Genomic DNA, 22,205 nt, shown 5'->3' with positions numbered 1-22,205 from the left:
TGATAAGGTGACCCGCAAAATAATTTTTATGCAGGACAAGAACACATGGGCTCATCAATGTTGTGTGTTTTGGTGCCTCAAATGCTTTGTTCAGCCAAAAGGAACACCTTCTTTGATTGACCTGAGAAAATATTTTGGAGGAAATACCTGGTTTTGAAGAGAACTTATTACCAACATGACCTCTTCACATCTGTCCTGCTCCCGAGTTTCGGATGGTCCTTCATGCTGTGCTTCTCCCTAAGCCGCGACTGACCAGGGATGTTCAAAGCAGGATACACATCTCCCCTCCCTGAGACTAGGCTTGTTCAAAGCATCTGTCCACACCCGAGAGACTAGACCTGTTCAAAGCAGGACATGCCTCTGCTTTGGCCATGCTTTCCGCTCGGGGGGGGGGGGGGGGAGGGGAGATGAGCAGTGTTGGGGGGGGGGGGAGAGAATATGTGTATCCTTCTTTGGTCATGCCTTGTCTCTCAGGGTGTGGGGGCGTACATATCTCCCCAACGCCTGTGACTAGGCATGATCAAAGCAGGTCACACCTCTCCGATCCCCAAGAGACCAGGTTTGTTAAACACAGGGCACACACCTCATCTAAAGGATGTATAAACGCAGATTGTGCAAATTGGGGCTCGTGGTTGCTCTCCCCTCCATCCCGCAGGAGAAACGTCCTTGACAAGCAATGGCTCCAAATTTCATTACATGGTTCATTTTCCAGTCTCACTATTTGCTCTGATGGTCTGCTCCTGGGGCCACGACCTAGTCGATAATCTGGTGTGTGGGTTGCAAGCAACAAATTAGGGGCCTACATTGTCTTGTGTTGCTACACAATTAAGACCATATGCGTTGTAGTTACTCTATCTGACTATGTAGGCCTACATTTTCTCCAGCTCTGTCTTTACCTTAGTGTTGCATTCACACCCATCCCACTCTCGTTCTAGGCTGCAATGACTGAACCAGAGCCTGAGACCCCTGTTTTGGCAGAGGACGACGATGAGGTGGAAGGGAAACTGAACTACAAGCCCCCACCACAGAAGTCCTTGCAGGAGATCCAGGAGTTGGACAAGGACGACGAGAGCTTGGCCAAGTATAAGAAAACATTGCTAGGAGATGGACCTGTGGTAGTAGGTAGGTGGAGGTGGCGGCCCCGGGGAGAGTGAAGAGTGTGGTTTTGCACTCCTGGCTATGAGGGAACCTTGGAGGTCAAAGTGTCTGATCACAGTGAGAAAAGGATTGCATCTTCCCTCAGACAGTGTAGCACTTTGGATGTCTGCTTTGTGTAGGTCATTTTGGCTGAGTAAACTCAGATAAGAGAACACATGTTTAATGGATCTTTGTATATAATGAAGAGGTGGTTAGTAACCCCCTGTATATAAAGGAAGGGTGGCCTAAAGTAGGGCTGTGTGAAAATAAAATCACTGGTATCATTTAGTGAAATCGGCAAAACAAAATGGCGAGGACTTATACGTTTTTACTGAATCATCACCTCTGCATTGCTCAGAGCATCCATCCAGTCTGTCATTGTTCAGCCAGCGCAGAGCCTCGAGCCTGCTGGGCCAAGAGAGCCAAGCTACACCTCACTGACAGCCAATTAATCTGAAACTTGCCTGGGGTTGCTTGTGGTCTTGTGCAGAAGGGATGGTACCTAGCATTTTGGGCTGGTCGGCCCCTTTTGGGGGTGGTGTTTCCCTTTCTGCAATGGCTTGGCAGGCTGAAAAACAATGGTCTAGAGGTTTCCTCAAAGCAACGGCCGTGGCTATAATTGGTTGAAAAAACGTTCCATCTATCACAATTTTGCAGATAATTGGGTGAAATGCATTATTTTTTCTTTCACTAAATGGTATCATTTTATTTTCCAATTCGGTTTCTGGTGAAACTGCTGGGGAATCCTGCAAAAGTTCATGTGTTTGTGGAAAATGTTCCAGCAGTACTGTTGCTCGCTGTTTGTAGTCATTTGTGCAGATTGTTTAGATCAAGCTTTTTTTCAGACTTGTCCCACAAATTTGGAAATCAAATGTTTAAATGTACTAAAATGTTGCCAATTAAGTGACAATTGGTAAAAGCAACATTTTCTAAATTCATGCACCCACTTAAGTCTCTGGCACATATGGGAAGGTTAATTAAATAGTACCACCAATATTGGGTTTCGGGCGTTGGCAAATAGGACATTTCTATTACATTCCAACCCAGACGAGCGAGCAGCCCAAACTTTAAAGGTAATGATGCATTAATGCAAAAACAAAAGTTCAAAACCCACTCTATAGTCAAAGAGCATCAGTGGTGGTTGGCAAACTCTCTTCTTGTGTCTCTTAGATCCAACAGCTCCAAATGTGACAGTCACGCGGCTCACACTGGTCTGCGACGACGCTCCATGTCCAATCACGATGGATCTCACAGGTAGGTCAAGTTCCTGGTTTCATTAATTTTCTTTCTCATGGTTGGTATGTGTTTGAAGGTTCCTTCTGATTGGATTCATGCCAATGTTTCTCTTTCCTTGAGATAGTTCCACCTTCTAACGTACCTTTCTCTGAGGTTGATTCATTCTTTTAATGTTCTACTTTTTGGGGTGGAAGTCTTTTCCTCTGGGTGTGGATCGAAGTAATAGTTTTCCCCCTTGTTCTGCTTCATTCCCACCCTATTCCCCCCCTCCACTCAAACCCCTTCTTCCTCCTCCTCCCCAGCCTCCTCTCTGGATCTTTGCTGTGAGGTTCTTTTTTCTAAGATGGATCCTTGTTCTCAGTTTAGCTTTCTCTAGAGCTAGTCCTTCATTTAATTTGTTTTTTCTAAACGTATTATTGTAAATTAACGGTGTTCGAGCTGTGGGTTGTGTAATGTGGGGAAATCAACAAGGAGAGGGTAAGTCAATTGGCTTCAATGGGGTATTTATCAGCAGAGTGAGGCGGGGGAAGGGGGAGTCAAACCAGGGGCAGGCGTTCCTGTTGATTTATAATGAGTCCTCATTGCTTGATTGGTTCATGTTGACCCTTCGGCAAGTCCTCATTTTATGGTGGGGTTTTCTGATGGGGAAAGGGTTGGCTTGGTAGTGTAGTTGTCTTCGAAGTGTTCAATGCATTTCTGTTTCTTGGGTGTAACCATGCTTGTACAGGTATCTTGCAAACCCAATTTAAGGTTTTCATTTTCTGAAGTGTGCCTGTATTTTAATGTTCTGTGTCTCTGATTTCAGTCCATCTTCTACAGTTCTCTTTCTAGGGAGGTACTGTTTAGGTTCTTCAGTTATTGCTATATGGGATCTTTTAAGCTGATATACTGTACATTACATTTATATATCACTTTCCATACCAAAGGAGCAAGTATCCTGTCACTTGTAAACTGAAATGATTATGGTGAGCGTACAAGGATATTTTCAGTGATTTGCAGACATGTGTGAGCAGGAAGGCTGTTTTAGCACCAAGGAGCTAGGAAGGACAAATTTAATTTTTCACCAGTAAGTGCCGAAGAAAAGATGCGCGTAAAGTTCCAGTGGTACAAGGATGGAACCATTTAAAAAAAAAAAAAAAAAAAAACCCTGTTTAGAATAGAGAGCCTTACAAATAAAAACACACTTCAAAAGCACTGCACTAGTGAAGTAGTAACAAGGAATTGGAGCTTGTGCTATATATGTACAATGTGACTCACTTTGCTTAGACAAGATTTGCGGCAGAATTGTGTACCAAGTAGAAACCACAGCGATAGTATATCTCTGAACAAATAATGGCATCAGCATAGAAGTGACTCACCCACAACACACCACCAACAACTATTAACCAAAGAAGACCTGAAGAACATGTTGATTGTTCATGTGGTGTAGAAACCTTAAATCAACATGGGAGAGAACATGAATACAATATTTAGAAAAAGATGATTGTTTGAGTTATGCAGAGTACTCGGACAACAGAGAAAAAAGGACTTTGATGCTTTGCTGGGAAAGACCCAGCAACACGCAATCGATGGAGGAGGAGAAATCCTGTCGCAGAGAGAGAGTGAAGCCTCGGAGTTTCGAGTCAGCTGTGCAATGAGAGTTGAGCCAGACTAGGACGCACAGCTTACAAGTGTGGAAGAAAGCTGGCAAGTAAAGGCGACTGGTGAGCATCCTGGAGCGAGAAGAGAAGAGGGAAGGAAACCTCAGACAAGTTACTGTGTACAAGGTGGTGGTGTGACTGAGTCCGTGGATTGCTAAGTACGACAGCAATCCCGAGAGACCACAGACCTGTTCACAGCACAGTGTGGCCCTAGAGGTAGAGTGAGAAAGGAGCCCAGCAGATTTGAATCCGCTACGAGGACGTAGCTAAAGGAGGCAGACACACGTCTTAGATCAAACTCTCCTTATCCTCCTGATGAACCACCAGACTAAGGTGGGGAAACGCGTGTAGAGGGATGTAAAACATTTCTTGAGGGATCATTCTTGCATATACAAGACAATTAGAAAAAACTCTATCAATTGAAGTTTAAACTATTTTGTTTTTTTGGCGCAAAAGTATGGATTCCTACCTTCTTCTTTAACTAACATTATGATTATTGGACAGCTTCAATAATGGCGAATCCGGATTTGGCAGCCTATTCAGAACAAATCAACAACCAGATATTCCCAAAAAAAAGGGACTCGTCATCAGTTGCTCTAAGGCTGTGACTTTCATTCAAAGACACACGACTTCAGATAGGAGAGGAAGGTGGCATGTCGGACCGGATAATACACCCTCACAAATGAGAGAAAGAGGGAAAGCTGAGCGAGTGACCGAAGGAGAAGGGCCAGGGAGCGGGCCTCAAGAGAAAGGTGGTGGCATGACTGAAGACTGGTGGACCAGAGAGTCCATTAACAATGCTGAGATCACTTACCTGCAAGCCCCACAAACCAAAGAAAGGATACCATCCTGATCACAGGCACAATGACGCTAACCTCAAGAGAAAGAAAGTAACTTGGAAGATGAGTGACCAGGGAGGGATAGTGGATATAATGAGCGTCCGAATCATACTCTTCCCAGTAATAGAAAAGTATTGAAGAACAGTTCTTCACATTGCTGGAACACTCATACTGATCTTAGTAAAGACGAAATAACAGAATACTAAGAGTTCTGATGCTTGTTAATCTGCTTAGAATCACATGCTGTGCATATGGTCCGACATCCAGTGGTAACCACAGAGTATTGCATCTCGTGTTTCGGGGGCTGAATGGGGGGCATCGGCATAGGCGTGTCTGTAACATTATCCCTTTCGTGACGTGTAGTGTACCCAAAATCCCTCACGTGCCGAGGTCCCTCAGATTGTTTTTTTCTGCCCAGATAACTGGTCGCCCTATAGCGGAGCTCTTACATAAGAGACATTGTTTATCTTATACCGACTTGTCTGTCACTTCGGTCACAAGAACAACTTCGGCGAAGACTGCAGGGGATTTGTCTACGGTGGTGGATTTCGGCACCCAAGATCCGGTGGCCGGAGCTTCCATGTGGTCGGGCCCTCTGGCCGACTTTTACAGTAGGGAGAGAGGGGTTGGGGTGGCCATATTTTCGGTATGTCTTTCCTCTTTCCCCCTCTTGACCCTTTAAGTCTGGTCATCTTCCTCTTTCGCTATGGAAAGGACTCCTTTTTAGATTCTGCCCTAAGTGTAGGGCCAGATATCCTTGGAAGAACGAACAGAGGACGTGCAACGCCTATCTCTCCTTCGATCACGACGAGAAGCAGTGTGCGGCTTGTAAACTCCTTATGCCTAAAACCCTTAAGGAGTGCCGTGCAAAGCGGAGGGCCGCGTACGTTATGTCGCAGGTGGAATCCCCCCACTGCCACACTCGCCGGAAGTGACAGGGGCACCTCCGATGACAAAACATATGTTGCGGATGTGTTAGACCTTGTGGCGGTCACTTCTCGGTCCGCCACGCCCGTCCCCGACCCTTTAAGGCCCGACTCTGGCCTCACTTCAGAGACAACATTCGGCGACATAGGCGTACAAGCGCATTTCACTAAGAACACAACCCCTACACCTATTTCGACAGGTACATCAAAGAAGGTTAAAGCGCCAGCAAGGCCGTCGAAAATTTTGGCGGATTCCTCGGCTCGTACAGATCCAAAGCCTTCCCCCACATCCGCAGCAGAGTCTAGCGACTGGGCATTAAAAAACAAATGAGGGCACTACCCCTAAACCGGGTTTACACGTCGAAGCGTGGAAATTCGACGGTCCCGAAGGCTGCGTTAGGCCCAAAAATCACGACTAGGCCTCGAGTTGAAAAACCGACTGCTAGGCCCTCTAACGCTACGGAAGGCACCAAACCTACCAATAGACCCTCGGAACCACTATGTCACGGCGATTCGGCAATAATCGAAGACCGCATCGAGAGAATTACTTCGGCTGTTGGGCTTATTCCTGTTCTGCCGAAAAACATGAGGCAGACCGCGGACAAATCTTTGGATACGCCATGGTGCCCCGATTCTCACAATGCCTATGAGGACAGTCTAGAGCCTCTTTCTAACCCCCTGAGAGACCATTTTCAGCGCCGTAGGGCGGAAGACGACGACGTTCCACCCGTAGGCCCTTCTGGGTCCTCTAAATGGACAAGGGAGAAATTTGATGGTCCATACAAATTTTTGTATGGACCATCTGGAAAGAATTATACATTTTTCTGAACATCCTTCCCCGAAAAGGTCTGGTGGGGAGCCTAATCTTCAATCTACTTCACATTTCTAAGAAGTTCAGCCTCCTGTCCCTGTCCAGCATGAAGACATCGTCCAGATGCACACTTATAGGGACATTTACGATAAAGATGAAGAACCTTCCTTTCTACAGAATTACGAAGAGGAACAGGAGGATGCCCAGCAAAGGGGAATGGACCCATGGATGCTTCCCCATCAAGATCAGGACACCGATGTATAGTGCCTGGATTCCACTCCATCCTCTCCGGCTCACCAGGCCTCTCCTGTAGACGACCAGATGGCCTTCAATTCCATGTTAAAGAAGGAAGCTGAGCATTTTCAAATCTCTACTCAAGAGGCAGTGCCTGAGCAGGACTTTGTAGAGGATATTCTTAAGGAGAAATCTCCCTCTAGCCAGGCCATTCCCCTCCTAAATTCCATCAAGAGATGATTGGCTCCCTCCCTGGTATCGCCAGCTCAAACCTGGGCTGTGAACTCAAGAGTTGAAAAGTTATTTCAGCCAGCTCCTTCGGACCAACAATACATTAAAGGACACGCCACCCCCGATTCTTTGGTAGTGACTAGCACCCAAGAAAAGGCAGGAGTACCCCTTGCCACAGGGGATAGGGAATCCAAGAGGATGTATGCTTTAGGCAAGCGAGTCCCCTCGGCTGCCGCATATACCACGCATATAGCGAATAATACTACGCTGCTGGCGAGTTATGCTGACGCTCAGTGGAACCTACTTCAGGAAGGCCTCCAGGAGGTCCTAGAACCCGTCAAGTCCAAGCTTTCTATTATGGCCGAAGGAAGGCAGGTGAACCAGATTGTGATAAAGAACACGCTGGACACGGCTGAAACAGTAGGCAGGTCTCTGGCCCAAGGGACCCTACTCAAAAGACACGCTTGGCTGCGCACCTCAGGGTTTAAGCCCGAAACACAGGCCTTGCTCGTCAATAAACCGATTGAAGAAGCTAACCTCTTCGGAAAGTCTGTCGATGAGGCCTTGGAGACAGCCAATAAAGAGCATGAGACTCTTAAGTCTCTGCAACAAATAACTCAGACCTTCCCCCCCAGAGAGGAAATTACTCTCGGCGGTCCTTTCGAGGGCAATCCCGTGCAAGTCAGAACTATGGCACAGGGAACTTCAATACCGGACAAACATCAGGAAGCCCTGCATTCTACCTTCCAAGGGGTCAATGACACAGCAAAGCCAGAGGTAGAGGCCCCAATCATAGAGGAGCCGCAGTTTACGGTCAGAAATGACCATTAGATCCAGGTCCCCTCCAATGTCACCCCGGTCGGGGGGCGCTTAACCTCTCTTCTCACGGCATGGGAGGGAATAACTTCAGACCAGTGGGTCATAAAGACTGTCGCCCACGGGTATTGCGTGGAATTCACCCGACCTCCACAATTCAGACCACCACGCTCACTGCACCCTTCACCGTACCATCTGGAGATCCTGAATCAAGAGTTGGAAGCACTGCTGGGAAAGGACACCATAGAAGCTGTGCCTATTCTTCAGGGTATTTATTAAGTGTACTTCCTTGTACCCAAAAACGACCTCACCATGCTTTCTGTTCTAGACCTGTGCCCAGCGAACAAGTTCATAAAACCTCAAAAGTTTCGCATTGGTAAGGCTACAGGAGGTGATCCCACTGTTGAAACAGGGGGATTACATGGCAACATAGGACATGAAAGATGCATACTTTCATATTTCAATGTTGCCAGCGCACAGAAAATATCTAAGGTTCATGATAGAGGACCGGCATTACCAATTCAAGGTACTCCCCTTCGACATCGCCTCAGCGCCAAGGGTGTTTACGTAGGTCCTGGCAGTAGCTCCAGCACACCTGCGCAGGTAATCCGACCCGGTTTACCCTTCGACAACTGGCTCATAACAGGGGATTCGTACAACACATGTTTTTTGAACACCCAAAAAACTGTAGACCTTCTCTTGTGTCTGGGGTTCTCTATCAGCGAGAAGAAATCCAGTCAAACAAAACCATTTCTGGGAGCTCTAATCTAGACGAAAGACGGCCTTATCTTCCCCTCCAACGAGAGGGTTCAGAACATGCTTTTCCAGATCCCTCAATATGTAGCCAGTCAGGAGGTGACGGTGCGCAAAGCCATGCGCTTGCTAGGAATGATGGCGTCATGCATATACTTGGTTCACCACGCGCAGCTGCGCATGCGTCCCAAGCAAGAGTGGCTCAACAGCCAGTGATGTCAGGCCAGCGGACAATTGGAAGATCTGATAGTTGTCTCGCCAGCCCTCATTCTCTCTCTCTGCAGTGATGGTCAAGAGAAAACCTCTTGAAGGGGGAAGACCTTCACCACCCCTGCAGTGGAAGCCAGTCTCATGACAGAGGAATACCTCACGGGGTGGGGGCCCTCACCTGCTTCAGCAGACAGTACATGGAGTGTGGTCCCCTCAAGTAGCGTCCAACCATATAAATTTACTGCAGCTATTGGCGGTGTTCAAGGCATTACAGGCCTTTCAGATGCAACTACAAGGGAAGACAGTGCTGATTCTAACAGACAGCACTACAGCCATGTATGACCTGAACAAACAGGAGGGCATTCACTCTCCAGGGCTATCCAAGCTGTCCCAAAACATTTGCATATGGGCTTTCAGGCACAAGATGTTTGTCAGCCCAACATGTTCCAGGGGAACTCCATCTTCTGGCAGACGTGCTCAGCAGAGATTTTCCTCTGCCCGAAGAATATGAATGGCGTCTGCACGAATACATTGTGTCAATGTCTTAGCAGAATGGGGCTTCCCATAGATCGACCTGTTTGCAACTCGGGAGAACGCCCAATGCCAAGACTACGCCTCCAGGTAACCCCAGAACCACTCCAAGGGGAACGGTCTCTGGATAACATGGTCAGGGAAATTTGTCTATGCTTCCCCCCCCCCCCCCCCGACTGCCCTTCTCAACAAGATGGTGCACAAGGAACCAGATACCATGATACTGGTGGCCTTCGTGTGGGCCTGCCAACCCTGGTTCGCTCATTTGATGGAAATGTCCCTCTCGTCACCAGTAAAACTACCCTGCCTGTACAACATGTTGTCTCAGGACAGGGGGGGAGACCCTACACCCATGCCCACAAACTCTGAATTTAGCAGCCAGGCTCCTGAGATCATAGGATTTGGACACCTACAGCTCCCTCTGAGGTGCATGGACATACTCAGGGAAGCTAGAAAACCTAACACACGTTATTGCTATGCCAGCAAATGGAAACATTTTGTCATCTTGTGTAATTCCAAGGGTGTCAATCCCATCGATTGCTCACCCACACACATTGTGCTGTACCTTACCCATCTGTTAGACACTGGGTTGGTCTTCAATTCCCTAAAGGTTCATCTGGCTGCACTCTCAGCCTGCACCACATATCAACAAAAGGTGTTGTGGTGGAAGATACTGATGATCAAGGCCTTTATGGAAGGGGTTAAGAGGATTTATCCTCCCATTTCTCACCCAGCTCCTGGGTGGGACATACATGTGGTTTTGACCAGGCTCATGGGAGCTCCCTTTGAGCCAATGCATAAAGCAAGTCTAAAAGACCTCACTTATAAAAATGGCCTTCCTAGTGTCGATCACTTCTATTAGAAGGGTTAGCGAATTACAGGCTCTTTCTGTTCTAGACCCCTTTGGTACGGTCCACAGGGATAAGGTAGTTCTACGCACTCACCCCAGATTTGCGCCTAAATTCATCTCGAAGTTCCATGTGAACCAATCGATTGAACTACCTATTTTTTTCCAGAATCCCACTTGCATGGCCGAAAGAAGCCTACACACACTAGATGTGCACAGGACAGTCATGTTCTATCTGGAAAGAACTAAACCACTTAGGAAAACGAACCAATTTTTAATTTCAGTGGCAGCTGGTAGAGCAGGGGATCCTGTCTCTAAATCAGCTATCTCTAGGTGGACTGTCAAATGCATCACACTATGGTACACTCTTGCTAAGAGAGAACTGCCCTTCAAGCCTAGAGCACATTCTACTCGAGGCACTGGGGCATCCATAGCATTAATTGCAAATGTTCCCCTTGAGTCCATTTGCAAAGCGACAGTTCTTTACAAAACACTATTGCCTAGACACTCACTCTAGGTCTTATTCTCAGGTGGGACAAGCAGTACTAAGACATCTTTTCTCTACTGTTCCTTCTCACAACCCACCTCCAACTCCGGGTACTGCTCGCTAGTCTATGCACAGCATGTGATTCTAAGCAGATTAGCAAGCATCAGAAGACATGCATTACTTAACGTAATAGCATTTCTGAAGATTGTTTCGCTTAGATTCACATGCACCCTCCCTACCTCCCCGCTCTGGGTAGAAGGAACATGGGCCTCTTACTAATCTCTTCTTCATGTACTCACTCACAATAGCCTTGGGCTCCCTCATGGCAGAAAAAATACAATTGGAGGGACCTCCGTGCGTGAGGGATTTTGGGTACACTACACGTCACGATAGGGATAGTGTTACAGACACGCCTATGCCGACGCCCCCTTTCGGTCCCCGAAAGACAAGATGCAATACTCTGCAGTTACCACTGGATGTCGGACCATGCACAGCATGTGAATCTAACCAGATGCAAACATCAGAAATGCTATTACGGTAAGTAATGCATGTCTTATTATATGCATCCTGATACTCATACCAATAAGGAGAGAAACGCAAAGAACCAAGAGAATCATTACTGGTACCTACATATTCATCCCAGTAGAGCCAACAAGGTGGAGAAAAGTGAGAATCATTACTGGAACAGTCCTACTCGTCGACATTAAGACCAAAAAAGTTAAGTCCAGTAAGAATCGTTACTGGAATCTTCACACTGGTCCCAACAGTCAAGTGAAAGAGGAAAGTGAGAATTCTTTTCTAGCTGGCCCAGCCCAGGAAAAGAGTGCACCTTGTGTAGAGGAAGAAACATCAAGAGCGAAGAACATCAGAAGGGGAGAGTAAGGTGTCAAGGACATGATGGAGAAACTACAGAACCCTATTTCTGAACTGTTTGAACTGGAAAAAGTAGTTGCCAATAATTACCTACGAATAAGGGCTGAAAAGCAAACCACAGGAGACTCCGTCTCCTGTGCCTTAGTTTATTTTGATCTTTGAAGGGACAGAATAGATTAGCTTTGGACAGAGGACAGATCTTCCTTTTGGACTCACTGACGAGCACCCTAGTTAGTCTGTCTTAGGTAGGGAAAACCCATAGTTTAGGGATAGTTTTCGAGTTTACGTCATTTCATATTGTTCAAATAAAAGTCCTGTAATGGAAGATTCTCTGTCCTCTTTCTGACCCGCAACACAAGTCAATGAGGAAATAAACTTCAAATAGTGAACAAGAGCGGGTCGATCCCTGTGGGAGTCCAAATGAAACTGAGTGATGACCAGATTTGAGAAGTGGGGCAGCAACCACTTGTGTAAGGTCCGCAAGAAATTACTCAACCCATTTCAAGTCATGGTTGTGTACCCCAGTGCTTCTTTAGACCTTCCAGTTGGCTGTTAGTGATATTTATCATGTTTATGCTTAATCCCCTCTCCTTTATTCCTGAATGAGTGGAGCCTTTTTCCACTCCTTAATCCTTATGGTCTCTGTCTTTTGGAACTCTGTGGTTTACTGTCCTATGGAGTCTACTTTCCTCCATACCTCTTATAAGGCATATGTATTTTACTTTTGCAGCACACAGTTGCTTGCAGTGTTGCTGGCAATCATTTGGGTTCTCCTTGGAGAATCTTTTCTATATCCTAGAGTAACTACAGTTGTTAAAGCTAGAGAAATTCTTTGCATCTCTCCTAAAATGTTAGTCTGAGAGATTGGCACACACCACCTCATGTGGAGTGGCAAGGGGATACTTAGTATCCCCCTTCTCTCTGCTCCTGTGACCTTTATGTCACATTGGCATTCTCCTAGTTATGGCTGGTGGCAGCGGACGTGCTTTAACAGCTATTGTTTGATGTTCTATCGCAGGCTACGTTCATAGCCCCAGTTAAGAACAATTGGGCCACCCAAGTACTAAATTGGTGGCTCCTTTCATTTTCCGCCATTGCTAGCGTGATTGTTCTTTGTCAGCCCTTCCTCTAATGTCCTGAGAGGGGGAGGGCTGTGTGAGTGTTTTTACCTTTGGTGGGAACCCTTGGGTGTCCCCGCCTAGGCACCAGTGTGTCTGGGCAGACAGGAAGTGGGGGGAGGAGATTTTCACTACCCTGCATTTTGTCTGCGTCTGTCAGAGTGCCTGAATTGAACCAGTTCCCACTGGGGGTCTGGCTGTCCTGATTGGACAGCCACCAACCCCTTTCTGTAAATTGCTGAGAGCTTGCAGAGGAGTGTGCTGGAACTGTATAAACGAAGTTCCTGAGGTGAAGGGCAAGTCAACGACTGGAGACTGAAGAAGACGAGAAGAGGTGCCCAAGACCCTCTGCAGCACCATGAAGTGACAACTGCTGTCCTGACCCCATTTCTGTGCAACAGAGGAACTCCGAAGAGGACGACGACTCCTCTTTGACAGGTGAAAAAAAACAGTCCCAAGACAAACTTTAGTCTGAGCCATCCTCTGCAGTGCTGTGCCTCTCCATAGCTGCGGAACCCCAATACCAGGAGATCTCCAGCCCAGTTGAAGTCCATCATCGTGGAAATGCCAAAATCATCCAAGCCTTTGCACTCCAGGTGAACCTCCAGAGAGACAACCCAACCCATCCAAGTCCCCTCAACACAGTGCAGGACTTCAGGAACCAGAGAATATTGTCCAGGCGAATCACATCCTTTGTTGGTGTTGTAGAAAAGGCGATAAAACTGCAGAGTGAACCGAGAAGTTGCTGAAATCCATGCCAGAGGTCCACCCTTGAGACGAATCCAGAGGTAGGGTCCAGCGCTGCCACATCGAGGAGAATCCAGCCACATACATTTCATCAAACCAAAGGTACTGTGGGGAAAAAGGTATTGCTTACTTTAATCTGAAAAGTTGCTCCAGAGCGTTGCACGTAGAGGTGTCCAGGTCAACCTCCTCTTACCTCAGACCCAAGCTGCTGCTTGTGTCCCTTTAGCGAGTCCTTTAACAGGGTCTCCAATGTTGGTTGTATCCTCTTGAATCTTAGAGACTAGAAAATATCCACAGGAGATTTTGTTGTTCTGCTGCTTGTCTAGATTTTGAGCCCTCTCCGAACTGCCTTTAGCTAGGGTTGCGTTTTGGACTTGAAAAAACTTGCTGTGTGAAGAAACTATCCCTAGAGCCCTTGCTAGCATTACACCAACCAACTATTTTCCTTGCTAAAAGTCACTATCTTATGTGAGTTTGCACAGTAAATGTACTCCTTTCTTTTAGTTTCGCGAGTGTGCGTTAGTAATGACAATACGATAGAACTATCAGTAATATCGAAAGCTGTAACAATTGTAACTGCAAGCAACTACAAACTAAGCAGTGACCTCTTAAAAGTGTTGGTTCAATGTGCTGAGTATTTAAAACTAATTCTTGTTTATTTTGCTACACATTTGAGTGTTTATTTGAATTGCTTTACTAACTAGGTTCAGTGTACTAACCTACAGCTCACATCTTACTCTTATGATGAGCTGAATGCTCTGCCACTCTACCAAGTTCCCGTGAGTAGTACAGTCTGATAATAAGAGTTGGGGGATCTACAAACCATTGGGATCATTTTGTGAAGTCCTACTTTCCAGAGGACTCGTAGGGGGGGGGGGTGGAGGGGGGAATCCTCTTAAGTGCCGTGATATTAATTAAACCGTGTGAACGTTTGCTGATTCGATACTATCCACACACAGACAACATTCCTGTGGGTGGTTGTGACCGAATGCCATCTGTGAGAGGTAATAGACTGAGCTTTTGGGATTTATTTATATCCATACAATGATGCAGGTAAATTTGTCTCTGTGGTCTGCTAATTGGACCCCACTTACATAATGCATCATGCTGCAGTATAGTGCAGATAAATAACTTTGAGCCTAACTTAAGGCTGCCTTGTAGTTTGTCAACATGTTGGCTACAAAGCGATGTGCATTCTTGACAACAGTTGCTTGATTGAACTCAAAGTTCCAGCAGACAGGAACTGCCTATAATCGTGGACAACTGATCCACAATTCAATAATTGTGTGCTCTCAGAGCTTGGTGGCAGATTAAAAGCTAAATATGTAAGCCATGTCTGGTTTTGACATGGTGACCTTTGGGAATCTATAATTTACTGGTCAAAACCTTATTGTTGGCTTTGTTGATAGTGACTCGTGTCACTGACATGGCCATATGTTTATCTCCCCCTAGTACTGGGTTTCCCCTCAAAACAACCATTTGGGCCCAGTCAAGAAAGCTGTCTCTTTGATCTCTCTGGGAAAGGTTGTCTTTCACCAGAGGATAGTAAATTTCCCTGGTGGTTAATCGTAAACCACTGCTTCAAATGGCAGGCTCTGGAAGGACAATGGAAAGCTCACCATTGTGGTAATGACCAGGTAATCGTTATGCCATGCAGGCAGGAAAGGGGGCATTGTTAGAGTAGCCAAGAAAGAATTAGTCCACAGAAGGATACACCATCTTGGATTCTCCCATGGCTTCCATGCTTTGTGTCCCCCTTCCCACTTAATGCTTACAAAGCACTCTGGGACTGACATCACTAGGCAGATGGCTCTGAACACTGCAACCGGGATTGGACTACTGTGAAAAGAATGGGGACTATTCTGCTCAGCCAGATTGCTTTTTTAAGAGGATGAGACCATCCCCTTTGTTCGGTGGCATCATTTTTGGACTCGAGGGATTTAATCTCAACATTGTTTGGTGTACAGTCTGCCCCAAAGTCCTCTTCCATGGAGGTCAAGATCAAGACTTCCAGGAAAGGAACAAGCCCTTTCCCTCCATCATCCCAGATAAACATTTAGTGACATTTGCTGACTAGCTAACACCTGCTGCAAGCGAGACCATTACTACCCAGGAACGCGCTCATTGTAGATGACAGCCCCTGCAAGTGCTCTATGGGAAACATTGTGGCTGGGAAGTGCAGACTCCATCCATCTTGAAGTAAAGAACCCGCTCTGGGCACTGTTTGCCCACTTTGATACACTTTTGAGCCAGCTCTACCACTTCAAGATGCTTTTCAAGCACTGCAGGCACCCGTAGCTCTTTTTAAAACTCACTGTGAGGAGCAAGACGCATTCTCCCTAGTCACCGCCTCCTCACCCCCACCCTATTGGAAAGACCGGTGAGGGGAGCCACAATTGGGAACCCATGTACAAGTTTATGCAACATGTCCATACCACATTGACTATATGAAAGACCATATGTACTCAGGCAGACATTCAGAAGATACCCTCACGTTGAAATAGTGGAGGAAAGCTACCAAAAAGATGTCCCTTGCTGAGTTGCCAGAATGTAGCCATGAATAAAATGTTGCACGACATGGAGGTATGTTAAAGTCTAATGGCCGCAAAAGAATTTTCCCCTAAGAAGATGTATGAATCTATGCTGAAACTATATAAAAAATACTTCAGAAAAACAATGTCACTGAAGTACTAAGATAAATATGTACTCAATGATGTACATGTGAACACAAAGAAGAATGAAGTGACCCATTGGTCAATAACTGTAAATATGCTGAAACGCGAGGTAGAAAGAATATAGAAGCTTGCTCATGAGAGGTATATATTCAACGTTTAGGACGACCATTAGAAGAAGATGGCCGACGGCTCGCGTCAATCAACCCAACTACCTCAAAATACGAGCCCAGGATCTTAACGTGGAAACATGATGAAGAAGCGGTTTTCCTTGCAAAATGGGGGCGTACATTGGCTTAACATCAAAGATACTATTTCCAAAGATGAAGGAAAAGCACAAAGGGGGTCTACCAGCAGACCATGTGCAAGGACAGATTTCCCAGAGGTTAGGAGGAACAAAAACATTTATGGATGCCAAATATTTGACAATTAAAAGGGAATGAAGTTAATATGGGATAGAATAAACCTCTATCCCATTTGTCTATCAAGTCTCTAAAGGACGAGCAGCAACTGCGCCTAGCATAATTGAATCAAATGGTGTTAAATGCACCGTCGATGTGGACAATTTCATGGTCTTGTAGCACGTGATGGAAGATCTTGCAAACAAGGGCTATCCATTAAGTCTGAAGCTAAGATGGAGATGTGCCTATACTCCCTGAAATGTCCCAAGACAGTGCAGACTTGGAAGGTCAACCTTCAAACAGAAGACACTGGCATGAGGCCTATCGAGTGTAGACTTAATTGGGGGAAAAGAGAGGAAAGCTGACGTATCTCCAAGCACCTGGGTTTCGTGTCTATGTACGAGCTGCCAGCAAGCCGAATGTCCAATGTTGGATTTGGGTTGGCAACCAATTAGAATAGCCTGCTATGCACCTTTACATACAATGTTGAAAAGTGTTATTCTGCTGCCACATTCTGTGCTATGACCAGGGCCTTGCACCACGTGAATTGAAGTATCTTACAGATAAGAGATCGCCAATTAGGGAATAATATGCGTTTGTTCTATAAGTAGATGTGATCCCCCCCTAATCCAATCCGACCCCTCTATAGGTTTTTTCAGTTTGCCACATAGGATGACATCATAGATGACCATCTAGCATCATATAAACTATGAATGAACGAAAAGAAATTCTGATCCTGCATGAGTCGATATGATTGTTTATTCGCCCTGCTTTATTTCTTGAGATTAGTCCAGTATTTTACCATCTCCTTTGAGTCTGTCCGGTTATTTGGTCTGAGATATATTGTTGGTAATTCCATCTAGCACACAGATGCTTCAAGGTGCTAGAGCACATTACTGCTTTCCAATCTGCTGTCAAGACACCGACTTGACATACCACCTGCCTGCGCTCTAGCTGTGTACAAGCCAATTGCCACTGAGTACTGCCCTACATCTTTGCGCCTCTTCAAGCCGACTATACCAATTTGAGATGCCTCCCTGCATGTTTCTCCCCAATTTGAGAACAGCACCGCAGTAAGACTGCACCACATCGCTGGACCACCTCAAGCAGACTCGACTTTCTTGATGCATGTGATCCATTGGGGATAATCTCACTCGCAACTTCTTGCTGCCTACTCAATTCCCATTGTAAAGTATCTAGAAGCATTGCTTGACGCTATCGACCCCCAAGAACAAGCCCAAGTTATTTTTCCTGACCTGGCCTCCCTTAAAGGGCCTTATTGATAAGTTACACTCCACTTTCTACCCTTTTGAATGACCTCTTCAGTGAACTTAATATTGATGCTGAATTTGTCTGTACAAACCAGACTGCTGAAACCATTCCCCCTTTCATTTTTAAGTCTGCATATTCTGTGTCTTCACTTACAGGTACAGGTTGTAGTGCAGTGTATTTGTATTTTTAGTTTAATTAGTCTTTTATTTTTATAGAACCTTAGTTGGACGGTATTTTATTACCCCCTGCACTATAGCTGTTTGCTAGCTCACATCCCTCCTGAAGTGTACAGGATGCCCTCTGCCCATGTTACCACACCAGGAGAAGGCGATATCCCTTTTGGGCTCTTCCCGTTTCACCTTTGTGTGGGATCACTGCTGGTGTATTAGTGGTATGGGGGATGAGTAGGAGCTTAATCCACTGCACATCCCCTTACTGCTGCAGAGCAGTAGTCCTTTTGTCTCAATGGTCTAAGATTCCATTGGTCTGGGGTGGCTCCCTAGTCTCATGCACTTACACTAGGAGAAATGTCGTCAGGCCTAGTATGCTAGTTTTTCTGTTTTGATCATTCGGAATCTTCAAGGCCTAAGAATGATGACTGCATTCCCTTGGAGCTCTGGCTGCTCCCCTCCGAGCTGCAGGAGCAGCACCACTATTACCTTCACCCTGCTGGGTGTCAAGTTAAGCTCATGGGTATTTCCACATTAGCCCAAGCTATTTTTGTGGATGAACCGCATCCTGCGATATTTTCACCATTGGATCTGCAATCCTGCCTACATTGCAACAGAATTCAGCATATTTAAACAAAAAGCGAAGTTTTCCCTTTATTTTCATATTAGAGGCTCATCCGCCATTGTCCAACACGAGGACTACCACTTTCAAACATGGCTGCCCCATGGAATGCAACCCTCCCCACCTCGAGCCATTGACCCCTGAAGTATCTGGATTGGCTGCCAGAATAATTTGTAGCCAACCACATCTCGCTGGCAGGCGAGCACCGGCCCACGAAAGAAGGCACACGGAAAAAGGCTCCTGACTGAGGGGACGGAGCTGGCCATGCTGCCTGATGCTCTGGGTCCTTTACTTTTTCTCTCCCGAGCCCATAAACTAGCCAACCCAGCTTGAACCACAAGCCTGCTAGGCTTCTACGGTGAAACTCAAAGCATTAATACCACCTTGTGTACAAGCGCACTATACATTGCAGCCACTGACCTGAGACTTAAGCCAGTTGCTTCTTGCTGCAATACAATCGCTCCTGGTGCACAGTAACACCCTTATTACCTCATACAGATCCCTGCTACTTACCTGCCTAATGCAACCAAATTGTAGTGCCTTTTATTATCCTAGCGCCATCTGTACCGAAGTTGCTTCCTAGCTGCCTAATGCCAATTGCTTAGAAGTTGCTATTTACCTGCCTAGCACTATCTGTACTGAAGTTGCTATTTACCTGCCGAGTGCAAACCACTCTGAAGTGCCTCTTATTGACCTAGCACTATCTGTATTGAAGCTGCTTCCCATCTGTCTTGTGCCAACTGCATAGGAGTTACTATTTACCTGCCTAGCACTATCTGTATTGAAGTCACCATTTACCTGTCTAGTGCCAACTGCCTGAACCAGCACTCTTATCTACCTAGTGCACTGGGTTAACCTTGTATCTTACCTGGCCAGCAACATTGTCATCTTTACACTGTATCTGACCAATGACATTTAAGTTGTAAAGGCATTCCACCAAATCGGTACCATCCTATCTGAATCTCCAGGCAATCTCTGACATGCCTGCCTCATAGCTCCTAGATATACTGCCAGCCCATGCTACCCACTGACAATGCCTCCCTGAGTCCCCAGTACTCTACACTCTATCCCGGCCCTAGAGATAATTCTGATCCCACCGTTTTAATCACACGAGCAAGTCATGCACCTGCCAATGGTCTATACTGTCCTGCTAAGGACTATTCTACACCTTATCAGCACCTTACATCCCATTACGATTCCTACCGCGCCATTAACAGTTATTAGACACTATCCAGTGACCTATAACAACTAACTCCCAAGTCAGAAAAATCTTGACACCAGTCCGTGCAGTCTCCTGCAAAGAAACCTTAAACCTCACGCTAGAATCCCCAAAATGTATGAACCTCGAGCTAACACTTTCCACCCTCTCATAAACAATACCTCTAGTAACCTACAGCCTAACTCTAACCTCTCCCTCCACAAAGCCCTCAAGACCAAACGCCCACTCCCGCTCAATAGCCGGCTTACCCGAGACTTCAACACCCACCCTAAAAACCTCCACGATTCCCAGTCGCCATCTAAGGAACCTACCCAGACCAGCTTAAGAGGAGCCCTTATAAATGCCCGTCCCATGGTAGCCCATGCAACAGAAATTGCAGACCTCCGCCAGACAGAAAAATTGGACTTCCTTGCTATCACAGAATCTTGTCTTCGTTCCGCAGCAGGCCCAGCAATCGTGCTAGCCATCCACACTCCTTCGAATAGATTGCACTAAGTCTCGAGGTGGAGGCCTCGCCATAATTTCCAAAACTAGTCTATCACTGAGACTCGCCACACCCCAAAACCTAGACTCTTGCGAATCCCTCACGGCCAAGTTAATCATTTCGGACTCCCAGACCATGTCTATTCGCCTTATATACAGACCGCCTGGTCCCTTAGGCTTCTTCGAAGAAGACCTAACTAACATTTTATCAGATAATCTCAAAAACCTCTCACTGTCTTCTCCTAGGAGATCTTAATTTAGGCTTTAATGATCCATCCAACACCACGCTCATCAACGACTCCCTTGAGGAACTGGGCTACACCCAAAAAGTGACAGGCGCCACCCATACCAAAGGAAGAACCCTTCACTGGGTAGCAGATCACAACTGCCAGACCACCATTTTGTCCATCAATCCTCAATCTTGGTCTGACCACCACTTGATCTCCTTCTCTCTAGAGGTGACACCACCAGCACCCACTAATATGGCCCCAGCTATCCCCACGAGAAATCAAAGAAACATCACAGCTGAAAAACTCACCCCATTGATTCTTCCCACCTTAAACTCGCTCCCTGCCAACAATGACCCTTTCACTATGGTAGAGGAATATAACAAAATAATGTTCTCATTAGACGCTATAGCACCATTAAAAACTAGAAAGAGTAAACCTACAAAACTTGTGAACTACTGGTTCACCCCTCACCTGAAAGCTATGAGACTAGAAAAACATAAAAGCGAACGAATTTGGAGACGAGACCCTTCCGAGACTGACAAAAACACTCTCCGCAAAATAGCCTCCCTCTACAAAAAAGAAATCGTACTCGCCAAACAATCCTCTTTCAACTTGCGGATTACGGAAGCCAACTCTTGGACCAAAACTGTTCACAATCCTTAAAGAAATAGAATCTCCCATCAAAGCACCAGATACCTGTCACAAAGACAAACTATGGTGCACCAACATTCAGAGCACCCTATCGATTAAGAGACACTCATTATGTCCAAACCTCTGCCCCAGCAACTTGCCACCACCTTCCGTGCAACATACACCCCGCTTCAAATTTAACAGTTTCCATTTTAGAAATCGAAAAAATCATCCTTGGACTAAAACCCTCTAACTGCCACGGTGACTCGTGTCCAGCCCAAATTATAAAAGACGCTGCACAGGACCTCTCACCTCTCACCTTTCATCTCCAAACTCATAAACGCCTCTTTCTCCACTGGTACCATACCTAACAATTTGAAATAGTCTTGGGTTCTCCCTTTACTTCCTTGACCCCTCCATACCCACTATCACCCCATCACCACAGTCCCATTCTTGCTTAAAATCTTGGACAAGGTGGCTTACCTCCAAATCAAACAATTCCTGGAATGCAACAAACTGCTAGGAGTACGGCCGTCAGGATTTAGACCGCAACACGGAACCGAAACGGCGCTCATAGACCAAGTCTCAGATTGACGCGCTGAGAGACAATGGTAAAGCAGCATTACTATTGCTACTCAATCTCTGTGGCGTTTGACCTAGTGGACCACAAGATCTTGTGCAACCACTTGCACTCCGCCGCCCACATCTCACCAGAAGCGATAGATCTATTATCCAAAAAGGATTGGATCCATTCTATGTGTGTCTTCTCCCCCATAGAAGCAGCTGACCCCATACCGCTCTCCTGCGGGGTACCAGAGATCTTGCATATCCCCTACTCTCTACAACATTTTCACAAAGCCCCTTTTTGATGATCTAGACGACCTGAGTATCACCTACACTAACTATGCAGATGATACCCAGATCCTCATCCCACTAACAGGTGATTACAACAAGGATTTGGCCTTTGTGAATAGTGTCCCTCATCATCCAAGCATGGATGGCCTCTCACGGTCTATGCCTGAATGATGCCAAGACGGAACTCCTTATTCTAGACACCTCTGCAAATATCA

The 22,205-nt window shown here is 46.2% G+C and overlaps 1 protein-coding gene across 2 annotated transcripts in view; it reads left to right on the top strand.

Annotated features, from left to right (window-relative positions):
* Nucleotides 1-22,205, top strand: part of ARHGDIB (Rho GDP dissociation inhibitor beta) — a 177,689-nt gene that overhangs the window by 108,100 nt on the left and 47,384 nt on the right. For both annotated transcript variants that reach the window (XM_069654457.1, XM_069654458.1), the window contains exons 2-3: nt 936-1,122; nt 2,308-2,391. In XM_069654457.1, the coding sequence (XP_069510558.1) occupies nt 942-1,122; nt 2,308-2,391 (265 nt within the window). In that variant the 5' untranslated portion in view covers nt 936-941. The remainder of the gene's footprint in view (nt 1-935; nt 1,123-2,307; nt 2,392-22,205) is intronic.

Source organism: Ambystoma mexicanum, chromosome 3q (genome assembly GCF_040938575.1).
Source record: "Ambystoma mexicanum isolate Mex_15411 chromosome 3q, UKY_AmexF1_1, whole genome shotgun sequence".
Taxonomy (NCBI): domain Eukaryota; kingdom Metazoa; phylum Chordata; class Amphibia; order Caudata; family Ambystomatidae; genus Ambystoma; species Ambystoma mexicanum.
The sequence above is the reverse complement of the archived record's forward strand: the minus strand, read 5'-3'. Positions and strand labels throughout refer to the sequence as shown.